The 23,585-nt window shown below is 45.6% G+C and overlaps 1 protein-coding gene across 1 annotated transcript; it reads left to right on the top strand.

Moving 5' to 3' along the window:
• Window positions 1-13,711: 13,711 nt before the first annotated feature.
• Window positions 13,712-22,133, top strand: LOC106602598 (beta-1,4-galactosyltransferase 1). Its single transcript, XM_014195330.3, has 6 exons — window positions 13,712-14,826; window positions 16,081-16,316; window positions 19,682-19,869; window positions 20,082-20,204; window positions 20,633-20,737; window positions 21,654-22,133. The coding sequence occupies exons 1-6, from the start codon at window positions 14,442-14,444 to the stop codon at window positions 21,781-21,783; spliced, it is 1,167 nt and encodes a 388-aa protein (XP_014050805.1). The 5' UTR covers window positions 13,712-14,441; the 3' UTR covers window positions 21,784-22,133.
• The last annotated feature ends 1,452 nt before the right edge of the window (window positions 22,134-23,585 follow it).

The raw sequence follows: 23,585 nt of genomic DNA, 5'->3' as shown, positions 1-23,585 counted from the left end.
AATCTCTAAGTTCTACAGTGAGTGCATTATATATGAGAATTATGTACAATATGGTTGTATTGTACATACAGCTGGAATTCAATGAAACCTACTCTCATAGGAGGGAAATATACACAGTGTATGCCAAACATTAGAAACACCTTCCTAATATTGAGTTGCACCCCCCTTGCCCACTATGCCCCTTAGAACAAGCTCAATCCGTCGGGGGATGGACTCTACAAGGTGTTGAAAGCGTTCCACAGGGATGCTGGCCCATGTTGACTCCAGTGCTTCCAAAAGTTGTGTCAAGTTGGCTGGATGTACTTTGCGGTGGACCATTCTTGATACACACAGGAAACTGTTGAGAGCGGAAAAACTTGCACCGTTGCAGTTCTTCACACAAACCGGTGCGGCCTGGCACCTACTACAATACCCTGTTCAAAGGCACTTACATTTTCTGTCTTGCCCATTCACCCTCTGAATGGCACACATACACAATCCATGTCTCAAGGCTTGAAAATCCTTCTTTAACCTGTCTCCTCCCCTTAATTTACACTGATTGAAGTGGATTAAATAAGGGATCATCAATAATGATCATAGCTTTCAACTGGATTCACCTGGTCAGTCTATGTCCTGGGAAGAGCAGGTGTTCTTATTGTTTTGTATACTCAGTGTAAAGTATCTGTGTCATTGAAGCACAGTATGTGTTTTTCCTTGCAATGCATGTTTGATTAAATTCAGCCCCTTAAATGTATTTCAGTGTTTTACTGGAGGCCTGAAGCATTGCTTCTGTAAACTGTGACACGCCCTCAGCTGTATAGTGACAACAAGTGTATGTAGTATTCTATTTTGGGGCTCCCGAGTGGCTTAGCGGTCTAAGGCACTGCATCTCAGTGCTAGAGGCGTCACTACAGACACCCTGGTTCAAATCCAGTATCACAACTGGCCGTGATTGTGAGTCCCATAGGGCGGCGCCCAACTGGCCCAACATTGTCTGGGTTTGACCCTGTATTGGTATTTTTGGCATTTTATTAGGATCTCCATTAGCTGGTGCAAAAGCAGCAGCTACTCTTCCTGAGGTCCACACAAAACATGAAACAAAATACAGAATGACATAACTAACATAATTTGACAAGAACAGAACTACATACATTTTTAAAAGGGAACACATTGTCTACATATCAATGCATACACACAAACTATCTAGGTCAAATAGGGGAGAGGCGTTGTGCCCGCGAGGTATTGCTTTATCTGTTTTTTTTAAACCAGGTTTGCTGTTTATTTGTAGCATTATGAGATGGAAGGAAGTTCCATGCAATACAGGCTCTATATAATACTGTACGTTTTCTTGAATTTGTTCTGGATTTGGGGACTATGAAAAGACCCCTGGTGGCATATCTGGTGGGATAAGTGTGTGTGTCAGAGCTGTGTGTAAATTGACTATGCAAACAGTTTGGGATTTTCAACACATTAATGTTTCTTATAAAAAGAAGAGGTGATGCAGTAAGTCTCTCCTCAACTCTTAGCCAAGAGAGACTGGCATGCATAGTATTTATATCAGCCCTCTGATTACAATTAAGAGCAAAACATGCCGCTCTGTTCTGGGCCAGCTGCAGTATAAGTTGCTTTGTATCATGACAAGGTGTAGTACTGAAACTATAGAGGTTACCTAGCCAGCTACACGTTCAAAGTCAACAACGCAGCCACTGCTAGCTAGCCTACTCCACCAGCCAGCAGTACTGTATCATTTTCGTCATTTTAGTCAATAAGATTTTTGCAACGTAAGCTTAACTTTCTGAACATTCGAGACGTGTAGTCCACTTGTCATTCCAATCTCCTTTGCATTAGCGTAGCCTCTTCTGTAGCTTGTCTACTATGTGTCTGTCTATCCCTGTTCTCTCCCCTCTGCACAGGCCATACAAACGCTCCACACCGCATGGCCGCTGCCACTCTAACCTGGTGGTCCCAGCGCGCACGACCCACGTGGAGTTCCAGGTCTCCGGCAGCCTCTGGAACTGCCGGTCTGCGGCCAACAAGGCTGAGTTCATCTCAGCCTATGCTACAACATTCGCAGAGTACGACCCTGCCTCACACAGGAAGCGGCGCAGGTCCTAATCCAGGCACTTGTCATCTCCCGTCTGGATTACTGCAACTCGTTGTTGGCTGGGCTCCCTGCCTGTGCCATTAAACCCCTACAACTCATCCAGAATGCCGCAGCCCGTCTGGTGTTCAACCTTCCCAAGTTCTCTCACGTCACCCCGCTCCTCCGCTCTCTCCACTGGCTTCCAGTCGAAGCTCGCATCCGCTACAAGACCATGGTGCTTGCCTACGGAGCTGTGAGGGGAACGGCACCTCCGTACCTTCAGGCTCTGATCAGGCCCTACACCCAAACAAGGGCACTGCGTTCATCCACCTCTGGCCTGCTCGCCTCCCTACCTCTGAGGAAGCACAGTTCCCGCTCAGCCCAGTCAAAACTGTTCGCTGCACTGGCACCCCAATGGTGGAACAAGCTCCCTCATGACGCCAGGACAGCGGAGTCAATCACCACCTTCCGGAGACACCTGAAACCCCACCTCTTTAAGGAATACCTGGGATAGGATAAAGTAATCCTTCTAACCCCCCCTTAAAAGATTTAGATGCACTATTGTAAAGTGGTTGTTCCACTGGATATTATAAGGTGAATGCACCAATTTGTAAGTCGCTCTGGATAAGAGCGTCTGCTAAATGACTTAAATGTAAATGTATAACTAGGTCTTTCCAGCTGCAGCTTAACTAGGTCCTTCCTTGCCACACTGGACCACACGACTGGACAATAATCAAGATTAGATAAAAACTAGAGCCTGCAGAACTTGCTTTTTGGAGTGTGGTGTCAAAAAAGCAGTGTCTCTTTATTATGGCTAGACCTCTCCTCATCTTTGCAACCATTGAATCTATATGTTTTGACCATGACAGTTTACAATCTAAGGTAACGCAAGTAATTTAGTCTCCTCAACTTGTTCAACAGCCACACCATTAATTACCAGATTCATGTCACAGTTGTCGTACTGGAGAGAAGACCAAGGCGCAGCGGGAATGTGGATACTCATATTCTTTAATGAAACACGCAAAGCTTTCACAGGGAAAACAATAAACAGTACTCACGACAACAGGAACAGTTTTGCAGGCTCACAAAACGCAGTGCAAAAACAACTACCCACAACCCCAAAGAAAAACACACACTACTATATAGGACTCCCAATCAAAGGCAACTCAACACACCTGCCTTCAATTGGGAGTCCAATCACCAACAAAACACTTAACACACAAAAACCTGCCATGTCCTGACGAAAACTAATACAATTGCTCCCTCTGCTGGTCAGGACGTGGCAGTACCCCCCCCTCAAGGTGCAGACCCCAGAATGCACCTTAAAAAAGAAAACACAAAAAAATCCCCAATACCCCAACAAAACCAATAAACAATAACCCCTAAACAATAAGGGAGGGAAGGGAGGGTGGCTGCCGTCAACGACGGCACTGTGCTACACCCTCCCTCCCCAACCCACCTATCCTGGAGATGGCTCAGGTGCGGGATGTGGACCTCGCTCCACCTTCGGCGTCGCCCACTTCGGTGGCGCCGATAGCTGCGCCGGGCAGACGGGCCACTCGAGCTGACCCTGGAAGACGGGCCACTCGGGCTGGGCCGGAGGACAGGCGGGCCACTCGGGCTGGGCCGGAGGACAGGCGGGCCACTCGGGGTGGGGCCGGAGGACAGGCGGGCCACTCGGGCTGGGCCGGAGGACAGGCGGGCCACTCGGGCTGGGCCGGAGGACAGGCGGGCCACTCGGGCTGGGCCGGAGGACAGGCGGGGAACCCTGGCAGATCCGGGCAGGCGGGCCACTCTGGCAGATCCGGGCAGTCGGGCCACTCTGGCAGCTCTGGGCAGTCGGGCCACTCTGGCAGCTCCGGGCAGTCGGGCCACTCTGGCAGCTCCGGGCAGTCGGGCCACTCTGACAGCTCCGGGCAGTCGGGCCACTCTGGCAGCTCCGGGCAGTCGGGCCACTCTGGCCGCTCCGGGCAGTCGGGCCACTCTGGCAGCTCCGGGCAGTCGGGCCACTCTGGCAACTCCGGGCAGTTGGGCCACTCTGGCAGCTCCGGGCAGTCGGGCCGCTCTGGCTGCTCCGGGCAGTCGGGCCGCTCTGGCGGCTCCGGGCAGTCGGGCCGCTCTGGCGGCTCCGGGCAGTCGGGCCGCTCTGCCGGCTCCGGGCTGGCGGGCGGCTCTGGCGGCTCCTGACTGGCGGGCGGCTCTGGCGGCTCCTGGCTGGCGGGCGGCTCTGGCGGCTCCTGGCTGGCGGGCGGCTCTGGCGGCTCCTGACTGGCGGGCGGCTCTGGCGGCTCCTGACTGGCGGGCGGCTCTGGCGGCTCCTGACTGGCGGGCGGCTCTGGCGGCTCCTGACTGGCGGGCGGCTCTGGCGGCTCCTGACTGGCGGGCGGCTCTGGCGGCTCATGACTGGCGGGCGGCTCTGGCGACTCATGACTGGCGGGCGGCTCTGGCGACTCATGACTGGCGGGCGGCTCTGGCGACTCATGACTGGCGGGCGGCTCTGGCGACTCATGACTGGCGGGCGGCTCTGGCGACTCATGACTGGCGGGCGGCTCTGGCGACTCATGACTGGCGGGCGGCTCTGGCGATTCATGACTGGCAGGCGGCTCTGGCGACTCATGACCGGCGGGCGGCTCTGGCGACTCATGACCGGCGGGCGGCTCTGGCGACTCATGACTGGCGGGCGGCTCCGACAACTCATGACTGGCGGGCAGCTCTGGCGACTCTTGACTGGCGAGGCTGGGCTGACGCACTATACGCCTGATGCGTGGGGCTGGTACTGGACGTGCCAGCCTGGAGACACGCACCTCCATGCTAGTGCGTATAGCGGGAAACACCGGACCGTAGAGGCGTACTGGCGGTCTTGAGCGCAGGGTTGGCATCACCCCTTCAGGCTCGATGCTTACTTCGCCCTGGCACATGCGGGGCGCTGGTACTGTGCCTACCGGCCTGAAAATCCCAGGCTTCACCACAGCCCCAACCCCAAAGCACGGGACCTGTTCAGTCTGTTTCAGCCTAAACAGGGTACGGGGAGCTGGCCTGGGGCTCCCTTCTCGCCCCGTCAAACAGCCCTTGTGCCCCCCAAAAAAATATTATTGGGGCTGCCTCTCGGGTTCCCTTAGCTCCCTTAACTTGTCCTCCCAGAATCTTCGCTCCTTCTGCCAAGGCCATCCATCCACACTGTTCTCCTGTGGCACCTTCCTCCTCCGCTGCTTGGTCCTTTGGTGGTGGGTAGTTCTGTCACAGTTGTCGTACTGGAGAGAAGACCAAGGTGCAGCGAGAATGTGGATACTCATATTATTTTAATGAAACACGCAAAGCATCCACAGGGAAAACAATAAACAGTACTCACGACAACAGGAACAGTTTTGCAGGCTCACAAAACGCAGTGCAAAAACAACTACCCACAACCCCAAAGAAAAACACACACTACTATATAGGACTCCCAATCAAAGGCAACTCAACACACCTGCCTTCAATTGGGAGTCCAATCACCAACACAACACTTAACACACAAAAACCTGCCACGTCCTGACCAAAACGAATACAATTGCTCCCTCTGCTGGTCAGGACGTGACAATTCAGCTGAGGTCTAGCACTTAGGGAAATGATTTGTACCAAATACAATGCTCTTAGTTTTAGAGATGTTCAGGACTAGTTTATTACTGGCCACCCATTCCAAAACAGACTGTAACTCTTTGTTAAGGGTTTCAGTGACTTCATTAGCTGTGGTTGCTGATGCGTATATGGTTGAATCATCAGCATACATGGACACACATGCTTTGTTTAATGCCAGTGGCAGGTCATTAGTAAAAACAGAAAATAATAGAGGGCCTTGAGAGCTGCCCTGCGGTACACCACACTTTGCATGTTTGACATAATTTGATAGATGGCTCTGAATCCACAATATGGCAGAGGTTGAAAAGCCATAGCACTCAAGTTTTGGTCAAAAAATATCAAAGGCTGTACTGAAATCTAACAGTACAGCTTCCACAATCTTCTTATAATCAATTTCTTTCAACCAATCATCAGTCATTTGTGTCAGTGCAGTACATGTTGAGTGCCCTTCTCTATAAGCATGCTGAAAGTCTGTTGTTAATTTGTTTACAGAGAAATAGCATTGTATTTGGTCAAACAATTTTTTCCAACAGTTTGCTAAGAGCTGGCAGCAAGCTTATATGTCTGCTGTTAGAACCAGTAAAGGCTGCTTTACCACTCTTGGGTAGCGGAATTACTTTGGCTTCCCTCCAGGCCTGAGGACAAAGACTATCCTCTAGGCTCAGATTAAAGATATGACAGATAGGAGTGGCTATATATGAATTATGAAGTCTTTATATGGTTTTCAAAATTACATAAATTCTTCCAAATTCACAAAAAGTAACTTTAGCTTATGAAGATTATCTCATACAACAAAACAAAAATGATCTCCTAAGCTTGTGTTTACCACAGACCTTATTTTCAGCATTTATCCAAAAACCATCCAAAAAACAGTATAGGGGACAGTGGCACAGCATTGTCCAGTTACCTCAGTGATGGCACAAAACCATATCAGCTACACCCACAATTTATAGAGCTGCAAACTCTTGCCAACAGTGTTGACGTTTCAAGAGAAACGGTTTCGCAATTTCCCCTGGCTACATTATAATCCATCAATAAAAGGAGTGTTGTGTTTTCACTGTAGCCAAGGGTTTTCAAGCCAGCCATCGTTTGGCCAAAGAGCAGATGCTGCCTTCATTAGTGCAGGATTTAGGAACTGGAGAAAAGCCATTGTAAAATTCACAGCACATCAAAACTGCCAAACCCACCGTCACTTTGTAACTGTAACAGCACACCAGCTAAATCCAATCAGTGCCCAGTTATCCAGCGCGTGGGGTAAACAGCAGGAGAACGCAAGGCATTGCTTGATGAAAATTGTTAGTTCGGTGCGGCATGTAGCAAGACAGGGACAAGCCTTTAGAGGCCACACAGGCAATTGTGAAGAGGCAGCAGCCATTAGCCCACTATGTGCATTGTGGAGCACACTGTGTAAATCTGATTACACAGGCTGGCTGCTCAGCCTCCACACTGATCCTGGATTCCCTTTCTTGGGTCCATCAGTTACATGTCCTCTATGGCCAGTCAGGAAAGTTTAAGAGCATGTTTGAATCAATTGCCACGTCCGAAGATACACATCTGACCACCCTGAAACTCCTATGTCCAACAAGGTGCTGTGCGGAATACTGCTATTAGAGCTGTGCTAGGACAGTATGAGCGGGTACTAAGCAGCCTAGAGGAGATGGAAAAAACTGCATCCAAGACAGCTTCAATTGCCAGTAGCTTATTTGAGCACTTCAGCAAAGGCAAGACTGTGTTGGGCCTCACACTTGCTTCTGCTGTTCTTGGAGAGCTTAAATGCCTAAACATTTCACTCCAGAAGAAAACTCTGACTGGCTCTGGTATGCAGGCTGCAGTCGAGTTTCAATTAGCCCTTTAAAATGATAAACTTGGATTAGTTAACACAACATGCCATTGGAACACAGGAGAGATGGTTGCTGATAATGGGCCTCTGTACGTCTTTGTACATATTCCATAAATAATCTGCCGTATCCAGCTACAATAGTCATTTACAACATTAACAATGTCTAAACTGTTTTTCTGATCAATTTGATGTTATTTTAATGGACAAAAAATGTGGTTTTCTTTGGTGGATGCCAGGAGAATGCTACCTGTGCGAATGCATTGTGGCAACTGTAAAGTTTGGTGGAGGAGGAATAATGGTCTGGGGATTTTCATGGCTCAGGCCCCTTAGTTCCAGTGAAGGGAAATCTTAACGTTACACTGACATTCTAGACGATTCTGTGCTTCCAACTTTGTGGTAACAGTTTGGAGAAGGCCTTTTCCTGTTTCAGCATGACAATGCCCCCATGCACAAAGCCAGGTCCATACAGAAATGGTTTGTCGAGATCGGTGTGGAAGAACTTGACTGGCCTGCACAGAGCCTTGACCTCAACCCCATTGAAGACCTTTGGGATGATTTGGAACTGCGAGCCAGGCCTAATCGCCCAACATCAGTGCCCGACCTTACTAATGCCCTTTTGGCTGAATGGAAGACAGCAATGTTTCAACATCTAGTGGTAAGCCTTCCCAGAATGAGATGTTCAACGAGCAGGTGTCCACATACTTTTGGTCATGCAGTGTAAATGTCAAAACAGTGCAAACTGGCTCTAACCAGAATAGAAAGAGGAATGGGAGGCCCCGGTGCACAACTGAGCATGAGGACAGGTACATTAGAGTGTCTAGTTTGAGAAACAGATGCTTCACAAGTCCTCAACTGGCAGCTTCATTAAATAGTACCCGCCTCTTCACTGTTTACGTTGAGACTGGTGTTTTGCGGGTACTATTTAATGAAGCTGCCAGTTGAGGACTTGTGAGGCGTGTCACATCCTGACCACAGAGAGCTCTTATTTTCTATGGTAGAGTAGGTCAGGGCGTGACTGGGGTTTTTTCTAGTTATTATTTTCTATGTGGGGTTTATGGTTAGTTTTTCTATGTTTGGGTGTTTGGTATGATTCCCAATTAGAGGCAGCTGGCTATCGTTGTCTCTAATTGGGGATCCTACTTAAGTAGCACTTTTCCACTTGTGGGTTATGGGATATTGTTTTGAGTAGTGCACATTGCACCTCTGTAGTCATGGTTTGTTGTTCGTTTACTGTTTATTGTTTGTTGTTTGTTTTGCTAAGTTTCACTTTATAATAAATTATGTGGAACTCTACATTCGCTGCGCCTTGGTCCGATATACATTCCAGCGAACGTGACAAAATATCCCATCAATAAAGGACCAAGCAGCGTGTTCACCAGGTGAAGGAGTCCTGGACTTGGGAGGAGATCTTGGATGGTAAGGGATCCTGGACGTGGGAGGAGATCCAGGTCAGAAAGGATCGCCTTCCATGGGAGCAGACGGAGGCAACGAGGGAGGAACAACGACGACACTGGGGTTCGCGACCACGAGGGAAGTCCCAAAAAGGTTTTGGGGGGGGGGGGGGGGCACACGGGGTGGTTGGCGGAGCCAGGGTTTGAACCAGAGCCAACTCCGCGTACTCACCGTGGGGAGCATGTGACCGGTCAGGCACCATGTTTTGCGATGATACGCACGGTGTCCCCAGTGCCCCTTCACAGCCCAGTGCGTCCTGTGCCAGCTCCCCACACTTGCCGTGCGAGGGTGGTCATCTGTCCAGGACATGTTGTGCCAGCTCTACGCTCCAGACCTCTAGTGCGCCTCCAAGGTCCAGTACATCCTGCACCGGCTCTACGCGTTGTATCTCCAGTGCGCCTCCACAGCCCAGTGCGTCCTGTGCCAGCCCCCCGCACTTTCCGTGCGAGGGTGGTCATCTGTCCAAGACACATTGTGCCAGCTCTACGCTCCAGACCTCCAGTGCGCCTCCACAGCCCGGTATGCCCTGTGCCAGCTCCACGCACCAGGCCTCCAGCGACGGTCCCCAGTCCAGAGCTTCCGGCGACGGTTCCCAGTCCAGAGCTTCCAGCAACGGTTCCCAGTCCAGAGCTTCCGGCAACGGTTCCCAGTCCGGAACCTCCAACGACGGTCCACAGTCCGGAACCTCCAATGACGGTCCACAGTCAGGAACCTCCTGAGATGGTCCACAGTCCGGAACCTCCAGCTCCATGGCCGGAGCCTTCCCCTGCGCCGATGCCCAGATCAGGCACAGCGTCCAGTCCTGCTCCATGGCAGGAGCATTCCTCTGCACCGATGTCCAGGCCAGGTCCGGTGTTCATTCCTGCTCCACGGCAGGAGCCTCCCTCGGCATCCAGGCCCAGTCCAGGCACAGCGTTCAGCCTGGGTCCATGGCTGGATCCGCAGGATGAGCGGGTTCTTCGGCCCGCACCAGAGCCGCCACCGACACTAGACAGCCCCCCAACCCTCCCTTTTTGATTCAGATTCTGCGGTCGGAGTCCGCACCTTTGGGGGGGTACTGTCACGTCCTGACCATAGAGAGCTCTTTGGTAGAGTAGGTCAGGGCATGACTGGGGGTTTTTCTAGTTATTATTTTCTATGTGGGGTTGTAGTTTAGTTTTTCTATGTTTGGGTGTTTGGTATGATTCCCAATTAGAGGCAGCTGGCTATCGTTGTCTCTAATTGGGGGTCATACTTAAGTAGCATTTTTTTCCACCTGTGGGTTATGGGATAATGTTTTGAGTAGTGCACGTTTCACCTCTGTAGTCACGGTTTGTTGTTCGTTTATTATTTGTTTTGCTAAGTTTCACTTTATAATAAATTATGTGGAACTCTACATTCGCTGCGCCTTGGTCCGATATTCATTCCAGCGAACGTGACAAGGCGTCTGTTTGTGCTGTTCTGTGAAGGGAGTAGTACACTGCGTTGTACGATATCTTCAATTTCTTGGAAATATCTCACATGGAATAGCCTTCATTTTTCAGTTTCAGAAGAAAGTTATTTGTTTCTGGCCATTTTGAGCCTGTAATTGAATCCACAAATGCTGATGCTCCAGATACTCAACTAGTCTAAAGAAGGACAGTTTTATTGCTTCTTTAATCAGAACAACAATTTCAGCTGTGCTAACATAATTGCAAAAGGGTTTTCTAATCAATTAGCCTTTTAAAATGATAAACTTTGATTAGCTAACACAACGTGCCATTGGAACACAGGAGTGAGGGTTGCTGATAATGGGCCTCTGTACGCATATGTAGATATTCCATAAAAAAATCTGCTGTTTCCAGCAACAATAGTCATTTACAACATTAACAATGTCTAAACTGTTTTTCTGATCAATTTGATGTTATTTTAATGGACAAAAAATGTGGTTTTCTTTCAAAAACAAGGGCATTTCTAAGTGACCCCAAACTTTTGAACGGTAGTGTATGTGAGAATGCTGTTCATTGCCTACAGCTCAGCGTTCAACACCATAGTGCCCGCAAAGCTCATCACTAAGCTAAGGACCCTGGGACTAAACACCTCCCTCAGCAACTGGATCCTGGACTTCCTGACAGGCCACCCCCAGGTGGTAAGGGTAAGTAACAACACATCTGCCACGCTGATCCTCAACATTGGGTCCCCTCAGGGGTGCGTGCTTAGTCCCCTCCTGTACTCCCTGTTCACCCACGACTGCGTGGCCAAGCACGACTCCAACACCATCCTTAAGTTTGCTGACGACACCAGTGGTAGGCCTGATCACCGACAACGATGAGACAGCCTATAGGGAGGAGGTCAGAGACCTGACAGTGTGGTGCCAGGACAACAACCTCTCTCTCTATGTGAGCAAGACAACGAGCTGATCGTGGACTATAGGAATAGGAGGGCCGAACAGACCTCCATTAACAAGTGGAGCGGGTCGAGAGTTTCAAGATCCTTGGTGTCCACATCACCAACAAACTATCATGGTCCAAACACACCAAGAAAGTTGTGAAGAGGGCACAACAACACATTTTCCCCCTCAGGAGACTGAAAAGGTTTGGCATGGGTCCCCAGATCCTCAAAACCTTCTACTGCTGCACCATTGAGAGCATCCTGACTGGTTGCATCACCACCTGGTATGGCAACTGCTTGGCTTCTCCGCTGTGCAATCCGGTTTTCGAGCTGGTCACGGGTGCACCTCAGCCACACTCAAGGTACTAAACGATATCATAACCGCCATTGATAAAAGACAGTACTGTGCAGCCGTCTTCATCGACCTGGCCAAGGCTTTCGATGCTGTCAATCAATGTATTCTTATCGGCAGACTCAACAGCCTTGGTTTCTCAAATGACTGCCTTGCTTGGTTCACCAACTACTTCTCAGACAGAATTCAGTGTGTCAAATCGGAGGGCCTGTTGTCTGGACCTCTGGTAGTCTCTATGGGGGTACCACAGGGTTCAATTCTCGGGCCGACTCCTTTCTCTTTATATATCAACGATGTTGCTCTTGCTGCGGGTGATTCCCTGATCCACCTCTACGCAGACACCATTCTGTATTCATCTGGCCCTTCTTTGGACACTGTGTTAACTAACCTCCAAGCAAGCTTCAATGCCATACAACACTCCATCCGTGGCCTCCAACTGCTTTTAAACACTAGTAAAACCAAATGTATGCTTTTTAACCGTTCGCTGCCCGCACCCGCCCGCCCGACTAGCATCACTACTCTGGACGGTTCTGACTTAGAATATGTGGACAACTACAAATACCTAGGTGTCTGGCTAGACTGTAAACTCTCCTTCCAGACTCATATTAAACATCTCCAATCCAAAATTACTAGAATCGGCTTCCTATTTCGCAACAAAGCCTCCTTCACTCATGCCGCCAAACATACCCTCGTAAAACTGACTATCCTACCGATCCTCGACTTCGGCGATGTCATTTTCAAAATAGCTTCCAATACTCTGCATCCAGTTTTCTGAGTAGTCTATCACAGTGCCATCCGTTTTGTCACCAAAGTCCCATATACCACCCACCACTGCGACCTGTATGCTCTAGTCGGCTGGCACTCGCTCCATATTCGTCGCCAGACCCACTGGCACCAGGTCATCTATAAGTCTATGCTAGGTAAAGCTCCGCCTTATCTCTGCTCACTGGTCACGATGACAACACCCACCCGTAGCACGCACTCCAGCAGGTATATCTCACTGGTCATCCCCAAAGCCAACATCTCCTTTGGCCGCCTTTCCTTCCAGTTCTCTGCTGCCAATGACTGGAACGAATTGCAAAAATTGCATGAAGCTGGAGACTTATATTTCCCTCACTAACTTTAAACATCAGCTATCTGAGCAGCTAACCGATCGCTGCAGCTGTACATCGCCCATCTGTAGATAGCCCACCCAATCTACCTACCTCATCCCCATTTTGTTTTTATTTACTTTTCTGCTCTTTTGCACACCAGTATTTCTACTTGCACATCACCATCTGCTCATCTATCACTCCAGTGTTAATTTGCTAAATTGTAATTACTTCGCTACTATGGCCTAATTATTGCCTTACCTCCTCACGCCATTTGCACACACTGTATATAGACTTTCTTTTTTTTATATTGTGTTATTAACTGTACGCTTGTTTATTCCATGTGTAACTCTGTGTTGTTGTTTGTGTCACACTGCTTTGCTTTATCTTGGCCAGGTCGCAGTTGTAAATGAGAACTTGTTCTCAACTAGCTTACCTGGTTAAATAAAGTAGAAATAAAATAAAACATTTAAATCTGACAGTAAGGCAGAGGGTAGTGCGTACGGCCCAGTACATCACTGCAGCCAAGCTTCCTGATATCCAGGACATATATATATTTAAACTAGGCGGTGTCAGAGGAAGGCCCAAAAAATGGTAAAAAACTCCAGTCTCCCAAGTCATAGACTGTTCTCTCTGCTACTGCACGGCAAGCAGTACCAGAGCGCCAAGTCTATGACCAAAAGGCTCCTTAACAGCTTCTACCCTCAAGCCATAAGACTGCTGAACAACTAATCAAATGACCAACTGGACTATTTACATTGACCCTTTGTTTTTACACTGCTGCTACTCGCTGTTTATCTATGCATAGTCACTTTACAAATTACCTCGACTAACCTGTACCCCAGCACAGTGACTCAGTACTGGTACCTTCTGTTTATAGCCTCGTTATTGTTATGTACATTTATTGTGTTACTTTTTGATTGATTCGATTTTTTAAAACTTATTTCGTAAATATTTTATTAACTCTATTTCTTGAACTGCATTGTTGGGCTTGTAAGTAAGCATTTCACGGTAAGCTCTACACCTGTTGTGTTCGGCACATGTGACAAATATAATTAGATGTGATTTGATATATAAACCCTTCTCATAAAATATTATAAAGGATTACACATGCTTAGAACAAGAAATAAAGGAGTGTATACGTCGCTTATGCTGGTATTGATTTTAATGTTGTATTAAATCCAATTCTTTTCAAATGTAGGCCTATAACGCCAGAGAAACAAGTAGCCTAGCCCTGGCCTTTAGGCTAAAACGTTTTCTGGGAAAAAATGTGCCTACCTCACAGGCATCTGGTCCCTCTCCTAGAGTAAATTCAATCAAATCTCAGCCTAGGGACTTGCAAATTAATAAAGACTACGTAATGAGTATATTTTGGACATTTTACTGAATAGTTTGCTAGTGCAGTTCCCTAGTAGGCTAGAATTTCCTAGCCGTGGCTTTTATTATAGAGGAAGCCACAGGTCCACAAGATGTCATATTACTGCCATAAAGTGTAGTACAGAGTGAATTCACTCTCGGGAGCCTACGACAACAGATGGTCACAGTCAGCATGCAACCACCACACAGTAGAGGAAAAAATGATCTTTTATTGTTTTTTTTATCTTTAAACTATACAGATTTTTGCAAAAAAATAAAGAGTATTTGTAAATTGCTTTTTTAATACCGTCGGTGAGTAAACGGATGTGTTTCGGTTCGGCATATGACAACCGCATTATGCTCGACTCATCTCTCAATTTTAGGCTGCGGAGGAGAGGCTGCACCTTGGTTGTAGTTTTAGGTGTTATTAATCTCTTAGTTGCTTTATTTTATTTCATGGGTTACTCGATTGGGTTGTCACCAAACCAACAAATACAGACGCAGACGCGAATTGAAACGGATTTTATTACCGTGACACATCCACTGGAAGACATTGGACATCACGACCTTAATAACAGCGTTGTAACAATGCAAACTCCGAAGCTTCACGACATACATTTACCCAATACAACTACTACAACAACTACTAACACTACTACAACTTCGTGGAAAAAGTTAGAAAAATGTCCTGATCCGTCTCCACATCTTGGTAAGTAGCCTATGATTTGATCAATTCATTTTAATGCAAGGGCTGGTATTTAATCAAACATGCACAGCAGAAACATCACATTATACTGCATTATACATGTAACTGTTATAAACATGTAAGAGGAGTCTATAACACATTATTAGGCTATTTCTATGCAGATTTTCTTTCTCTCAAATTCTTCTGCCATGCACATATAGACTGTATTTTTCCCCCCTAATCTAACATGAAACCTAAATCCAGATAGTTTGGCCTCCCATGGAAATACATTCAAACTTTTTATATTTAATCGAACTGTTTTGCCAAAAATGACAGGTAAATAAACATGCTGAATAACCTTGAAATATATATAATTATCAGCTGTTGAGCATGAAAAACCCAGCAGCGTTGCAGTTCTTGACACAAACCGGTGAGTCTGGCACCTACTAGCATACCCCATTCAAAGCCAGATAAATGTTTTTTCTTGTCCATTCACCCCCTGAATGGCACACATACACAATTCATGTCTCAATTGTCTCAAGGCTTAAAAATCCTTCTTTAACCTGTCTCCTCCCCTTCATCTACACTGATTGAAGTGGATTTAACAAGTGACATCAATAAGGGATCATAGGTTTCACCTGGATTCACCTTGTCAGTCTATGTCATAGAAAGAACAGGTGTTCTTAATGTTTTGTTTACTGGCACAGTTGCATCAAACATTGTATTATGTAGTTATACATATATTATGTAGTTGTGTATCTCATATTGGGCCTACATTTCCTTCCTTTAACTGAAAGTCGATACGAGGAAAGATCTCTCGATTTATTTCATGTTAAGCCGAGCTGCATTGTGAAGTTTGCTCCCTGCTGCTGAAAATAACTATATGTTCTGTGTTCAGCTCAATCATGGCTCGGGGAAAATACTTTCAGCAGCGTAGACCATCTTTTTGGGGGGGGGACGAGATAACACATATTTCCTCTTAACCCCTGAACTGCCTGTTGCAAAGAGACAAGCATGAGATATCCGTTAAGTCAGCATCATTTCCTGTGGGTATGAGTGTGTCTGCATGCGTGCGTATGTGTGCGTGCGTGTGTGCATGCGTGTGTGTGTTCAATTTTGTTTTACATGAGGTCAAAGGCTGCAAACTTTGAACAAAGAGAGAGAGATAGAGATGGAGGCGTGAAGGCAGCAGGTGAAAAGGAAGTGAATGTGGTAGAGGAACAGGAAGAGGTGTGTGAGAGTTTGTGACCCAACAGATCTGTTTCTCCCGACCTGCAGTTGGGCCTCTCAGGGTTGAGTTCTCTACGCCTGTCAGCTTGGACACAGTGAGGAAGGAGAACCCAGGTCTGCAGGAAGGCGGTCGCTACAAACCACATGACTGCGTCGCCCTCCAGAAGGTTGCTCTCATCATCCCCTTCCGCCATCGTGACGAGCACCTCAAGTTCTGGCTCTACTACCTCCATCCCATCCTTCAGCGCCAACAGCTGGACTATGGCGTCTACGTCATCAATCAGGTGAAGCCAGAGAAACCAATCTAATCTCTGTGTATAAGACTGGTTTCATCTATTCACTGAACTAGCCTTTCAGAGTCTGTCTGAACAAAGAAAACCGCTCAGTTGTGCGACATTTGTTTATTCATGCCTGAAGGTTTCCACACACCCCGCCCCCTCGTTGTAGATAACAGGAAGAATGTTAACGTGTGTCGCAACATCCCGCCTGACAGTTACAAATCAGGGTCTTTAAACCGAGGCTGAATCTCAGTAGCCTGTCCTCCACTCCTTGTGTCCTCTCCTGCCGTCCTTCACCCTCACTTCCTACAGAAAAGCGAGATTTACTTAAATGTACGGAACTACGAAATTATAGATTTGTAGGAAATGCGACGTTTGTGAGAAGCCACTGAGACACTGAGAGAGACACTGAAACAGGAGATAGACAGACATACAGACAGACAAAGCTTGCACTTTCAGCTGTTTCTCTGAGAACAGTTGTTAGAGGGTGGACCGTGGTGGCTGTTATTGCCCCAGTCCCAGCCCGAACCTCAGCCCCAGCTTAGCCCTAGCCCCAGTCCATCTCCCCAGCTTCCCAGCCCCCCAGCTCCCCAGCCGCCCAGCCCCCTAGCTATCCATCCTCAGCGCCCCAGCTCCACACAAGCCCAGGCCTGTACTTTAAACACAAACATGGTTCAGCTGTCAGTTGAAGTTTATACTCACTATCTGTAGAGCACCAGCTGTCCTGCTGTGTTTCTCACAAATAATCAGAGGGCACAGCCAAGCCACCATGATGAACAAATGGAAACCTTCTTATAAACGAACGGTTTGCAACATGGAGTGTCTCTATCAAATAACCGTGATGCCTGATGTGATGTCATCAAGTATGAGTTTATTCTAAAGCACCTTGTATTGTTTTAAAGGACAACATGTCTTACTGTAGGTAGGACAAGAGGAAATAAACATGGTTGACAGACAGCGTCTATTTCCTGATTGTGTGGTAAAGCAGGTCCATGTATTCCTGTTTGATGGTTTCTCCAATGGGCAAACGTTTGTTAGTTTAAGTCAACAGATTTAGTGATTGTTAAAGGGTTTCAGACACAGGTGCGTCTTGCTCTCTTTGTGAACAGTTTATTTTCTTGTAAACAGATTAGAAACCAGATATGGCAGAATGAGAGCCCATCCTACAACACTAGAAGAGAAAAGGGTCAATGGCTCACACGGGGATCCATTCTCACCAGCTGAAGTTGTTTGACTGAATACCGCTGACAGCTTCTTTCTTTTTTATTCTCCTCTCTTTCCTCCACACCTTTCCTCCTTTCCACCCCATTCACCTCAATGAACTCTGCCTTTCCTAACCTGTAATGATAAAGAGACAGAGGATTCCTTATTTTTTCTTCCATAGGTTTAAAAAAAGGGGGAAAGTACAATTAAAGGGGCAATCTACAGTTGAAACAATAACAAAGCGGACTCCCTGCCTTTGTTTTGGTAAAAAAAAAGGGCCTGGAGAAATGTAACGACTCTTAAAATCATAGATGGAGATATTGATGCAAAGACTGACCATCCAAGATATCAACATTATAGTTTTAAGCATATTTTCAGGCTATACATTTACAATGTTTACAAACATTGCAGTATAACCAGCTTATATTTTGGGTTCTGATGGGGTATGAAAGTTGAACAAAGCTCAAAGTCATTTAGAAGCTATATTCTTCAAGAATCAATGCGTATCTATCATTCATTTATAAGTCCAAAATTGGATGTAGTAACTACAGATTTCCCCTTTTAAAGCATGATTCTCATGAAAATGGTCAGGTACACTAGTTTTCAGGATATAGCAGGTATCTCTAATTACGAAGATCAAACAAAGGCAAATGATTAAAGCAATTGTACATGAGAGGGTGTGCTTTTTTAGCACGGCTGTGCAGCGGTCAAGAGAAAGAGATAGAATTGCAATATTGAAACAATGTTGCAAATGTCAGAGAGACAGATGGCAACGTATGTACAGTACAAACCCCCGTTATTGCAACCCAAAAGTAATGCCTCGATCAGACCAACAGTTTCATTGCGTTTTGGTTAATTTATCCAACGTATGCATCACATTGTATGTGTAGACTTGACAGAAATAGTAGCAAAAGGTGAATGTTGAACTTTTATTGCACACATCCAGTAACAATTTTGGAAGCCCGGGAGATAATGTCAAGATGCTTTTTATAGTGGAAATCAAGTTAATGAATTGCTTGGCTGGGCTGATGGGACAGTGGATGCGCAATCATTTCTCTGATGGAACCGAAAACAAGATTCCAATTTTTGCATTATAGGCTTACCCGTGCTAAACGGGTTATTTAGTATGGCTTAGACCGCGTCTCAACCAATCACAAAGCTTGTTTTGACCAACCCATTTTAAAACATTTTTTAAAGTATGGCTTAGAATGCATCTCAACCAATCACGATGCTTGTTTTGTCCAACCTGTTGTAGAATTTTAACTGTAGATATATATTTTTTAATAATCAAATTCAATATTATTTCATTTTTGTGGTGTATTTGGGTGACAGAATCACCACTTAGGACCAAACTGTCAGCTGATGACTACCACGCATTGATAGTGAACAGTAGCCTACTCCTATGAAGATGACATTGACAGTGTAGAGGAAAGAAGTGTGTCCTTACTTCTACAGGTGCTTCCTGTTCTTTTGACAACTTAGGCAGCACTTGAAACCAAAATAACAGATAACTTTTTTCTCTCTCTCTCTCTCTCTCTCTCTCTCTCTCTCTCTCTCTCTCTCTCTCTCTCTCTCTCTCTCTGTTTCCGCCTTTCCCCATCTCTCTCTTTCTCTCTCTCTGTCTCCCCCTTTCCCCTTTCCCCCTCTCTCTCTTTCTCTCTCCCCCCACCCCTTCTCTCTCTCTATGTCTCTCTCTCTCTTTCTCTTTCCCTCTCTCTCTGTTTCTCACTCGGACATACTTATAAATACTAATAACTCTGTTTCCACTCTCCTAGCACTGCATGTCTGCAACCAATCACATCTCAGCTAAAGTATGGTTGGGTTCTTCCAATGCTCGGTGGCTTTCTTCTCTTTCTGCTTTCTTCTTCTGAGGTAACCAAGAACTCTATGGTTCTCTAACACGCTGCTGCTTATATTCTGACACATTTCTTAAAGGGAAGTCCCTTGGTTTTTCTATTTAGTGTACTGCATGATGGTTATGAAAATATTGTTTACTTTCCTCATGCTAAATCACAAAAATGTGCATATACCGGAACTTTTTTTAAATAATTACACTATTCGATGAACTAAACATTTTCTATGGACAAACTTTATTCAATTATATGTAAATATTTGGCAAATAATTTAGCATACCCATGTTTTGAAAATGACTGTAACTTCTTCATCAGGATGGAGACAACACGTTCAACAGGGCCAAGCTGATGAACATTGGCTATGCTGAGGCCCTGAAAGAGTATGACTACGACTGCTTTGTGTTCAGTGACGTGGACATCATCCCCATGGATGACCGCAACACCTACAAATGCTTCAGCCAGCCCAGACACCTGTCTGTCTCCATGGACAAGTTTGACTTCAAGTACGGCGCAAAACTCAACCGACAACTTCTTTCTAATGCATCATCATTATTTTGATTCATTGGGACTCTCCCTCTTCCTCAGTTCATACCATGAGTGCATAGCTAGAAGAGTAGTAAACAAGTATATCTATTTATGCTTAGCCTACCCATTTCATTACTTGGCTCTTTGTATGGGCCAGATGAGAAATATTTTGTCTTCGTCTCCTCCATAGGTTGCCCTATAATCAGTACTTTGGCGGTGTCTCGGCGTTAAGTAAGGAGCAGTTCCTGAAAATCAACGGCTTTCCCAACAACTACTGGGGCTGGGGTGGTGAAGATGATGACATTTTCAACAGGCAAGACAGTGCATTCCAATCCAAACAGATTTTTTACAGCATTACAGATGAGCCTATATTAAAGTCAGACTTGGCAATGGGACATCATCACTTTCTGATGTTAGCGATGTATTGTATAATGTTCATGCAAAACACAATATATCCACCAGGGTGTTAGGGTCGGTCAATTCAGGAAGTAAACTGAAATGGCAATTATTTTTTCAATGATTTTTCAATCAACTGAAAAGTAGAAGCTATTTACTTAAAAAGTTGTGACATTTTTTACTCAGATCACTTCCTGACTTGAATTAGAATTGACCCCAACCCTTTAGAATTTTTAACTCAAATCACTTCCTGAATTGAATTAGAATTGACCCCAACCCTGAATTCCACAGTATTTCCAACTTGTATGCAAAGTCTATTATAATAATAAACTCTGATTTCCACAGGGTGAGCTCTAGAGGAATGTCCATCTCTCGTCCAGATAGCGAGGTCGGAAAATGCCGGATGATCCGTCACGAAAGAGACAAACTGAACGACCCAAATCCTCAGAGGTAAAGCTTTTGATTAGAACAACCACATTCACCAGGTTCCCCACAAATCAAATCAAAGTTTATTTGTCACGTGCGCCGAATACAACAGGTGTAGACCTTACAGTGAAATGCTTACTTACAGGCGCTAACCAGTAGTGCAAAAAAGGTATTAGGTGAACAATAGGTAAAGAAATAAAAACAGCAGTAAAAAGACAGTCTATATACAGTAGCGAGGCTATAAAAGTAGCGAGGCTACATACAGACACCGGTTAGTCAGGCTGATTGAGGTAGTATGTACATGTAGATATGGTTAAAGTGACTATGCATATATGATGAACAGAGAGTAGCAGCAGCGTAAAAACAGGGGTTGGGGGGGGGGGCTCACAATTCAAATAGTCCGGGTAGCCATTTGATTACCTGTTCAGGAGTCTTATGGCTTGGGAGTAAAAACTGTTGAGAAGCCTTTTTGTCCTAGACTTGGCACTCTGGTACCGCTTGCCATGCGGTAGTAGAGAGAACAGTCTATGACTGGGGTGGATGGGGTCTTTGACAATTTTTAGGGCCTTTCTCACCGCCTGGTGTAGAGGTCCTGGATGGCAGGCTGCTAAGCCCCAGTGATGTACTGGGCCGTACGCACTACCCTCTGTAGTGCCTTGCGGTCAGAGGCCGAGCAATTGCCGTACCAGGCAGTGATGCAACCAGTCAGGATGCTCTCGATGTTGCAGCTGTAGAACCTTTTGAGGATCTCAGAGGTTGTATCTTTAAAAGAAGAATTTACTTAGTTTTTATTTATTCATGATAGTATCAGCATTGATACTCTGCCATCACAGCCAAGAAAATATTGGCTATTGTATGGCCCCAGAATTGACATATCAGTGCATCCTGAATATCTTCATATGAGGATAGTATACTGATAGTCATTTCCTTTGCATCGCAGGTTTGACAGAATACAACGCACGAGACTGACGATGAATACCGATGGTATAAACTCTCTCAAGTACGAAGTCGTCAAAGTGGAAAAGGATCCTCTGTTCACGAAAATCACAGTAGATGTGGGGAAACCTTAGTGAAAGTGGATAAATGTGAGGAGTTATATTGCACATCACAAGGTGGTGGGCAGAGAAAGCACGGCAGAACCATGGAATACAATACTGAGAATGCTTTGAATTCTCCGGAACACGGCCATTTATTGTGGAAACAAATGGACAGCACTTGGATGAATAGGATGGCACAACAAGACCTTATAAATATCAGAGTGGATCAAAATGTTTGGTCAACATGTTTGACTTCTAATGGCAGTACAAAAAGTTATTTTGTACATCATTTGTAATGAGTTGCCTGTGTGTCATTTTGTAAGGGAGAACTACTTTATTTAAATGTGAATATAAGTTTAATAAATATGTATATAGTTAATACATATTTTATACATTGTTTCTTCTTGCATTTTCGGCAGAGATATTTGAGATGATTATGGTTTAATATATTTTGCAAAAATGTTTCCCATGTTTGAAACTGTGTGAAAGGTATTAATCCCGATCTACAGCAACTGTTGGTTTGGTTACTTATACATGTTTCCAAAAACATCACTTGATACACACTTGTTTGCTGTATTCTGTACTTTCACTACCTGTGACATGATCAGTTCCATGCTTCTTTACATTCAAAACCTATTCAGTACCTGTTACATGAATGATCACTTCCTTGTTTCTGCAATGAGGATACAAATCAGTCAGGAACAAACATACGACCTACCATCACAATGGTGTAGTATATAGGTATGGTCAGTCTCAGTCCCCACCCACTTGGCTTATCATAAATGTGTAGAAATACTGGTTTGGTGAGCAGGTTTGGTGGAAACAACCTGCCATGTGACTGAAAGCAAAAGCATAATGCCTGGTGTTCAGTCATAGGAATAGAACAGGGAGAAGTTATTACAGTTTTTCTCAATTGTTTACACACAAATACTGGTACTTGAGACACAATGACCACAACATGTAACTCATGCACCAACCCCCTGAACCAATTCTGCTAAACTACAAGGACAATTCCTGCTTTACACTCAAATTGCAGTTCTAAAACACACTTTTTTCAAAATACTACACACAATTCTTTGCATTTGGCACAATTTTCATGCAGAAAATCTCTTGTTTTCACAATGAACACACTGCCATTCATATATGTACACTGACATGGGCAAACACCCGTCACACAGTTTTACATTTAGCAATCAGAGCTTTAGAATAAAAGGGCAACAGGTGAGCTCTTCTGTTTTGGAGCAATGGATGCCAACATTGGAAACAGAGGCAGAGCCAGAGGAGTGAGAGTAAGAGGAGGAGGACGGGGAGGACGAGGACGAGGAAGGCCAAGGACCGTAATCTCTGATGAGATCCGAGCCACTTTGGTTTATCATGTGGTCAACCATGGTCTAACAATGAGGGAGGCTGGGCAAAGAGTACAGCCAAATTTGAGCAGGTACACTGTAGCATCCATCATCCGGACATTCCGAAATTAGAATAGGTAAGAAATCTACTCTCACTAGAAAATTGCAGTACTGCATATCAATACAGTACTCAATGAGTACAGTAGTACAGCATTGCCTGTGGACTGTTCTGTAGGACTGTAAAAATAAAGTATGTTTCAATTTGGGAAATGTATTCCTACTTTGTATTTACAGTATTTGACTATTTGTTTGGCAGAACTGAAAGATTACCAACACAAGGTGGTCGGGAACGTGTTCTTTCTCCTGAACAGGAAACTGAAATCATGAACATGGTCCTAGAAAATAACGCCATAACATTACGGCAAATACAAAGAAAAATAATAGAAAACAATGAGATATTTCAAAATATTGATAGGGTAAGCTTATCAA

The sequence above is a fragment of the Salmo salar genome, chromosome 04 (assembly GCF_965601325.2).
Source record: "Salmo salar chromosome 04, fSalSal1, whole genome shotgun sequence".
In the NCBI taxonomy this organism is placed as follows: domain Eukaryota; kingdom Metazoa; phylum Chordata; class Actinopteri; order Salmoniformes; family Salmonidae; genus Salmo; species Salmo salar.
This window is presented reverse-complemented; position numbering and strand designations above follow the sequence as displayed.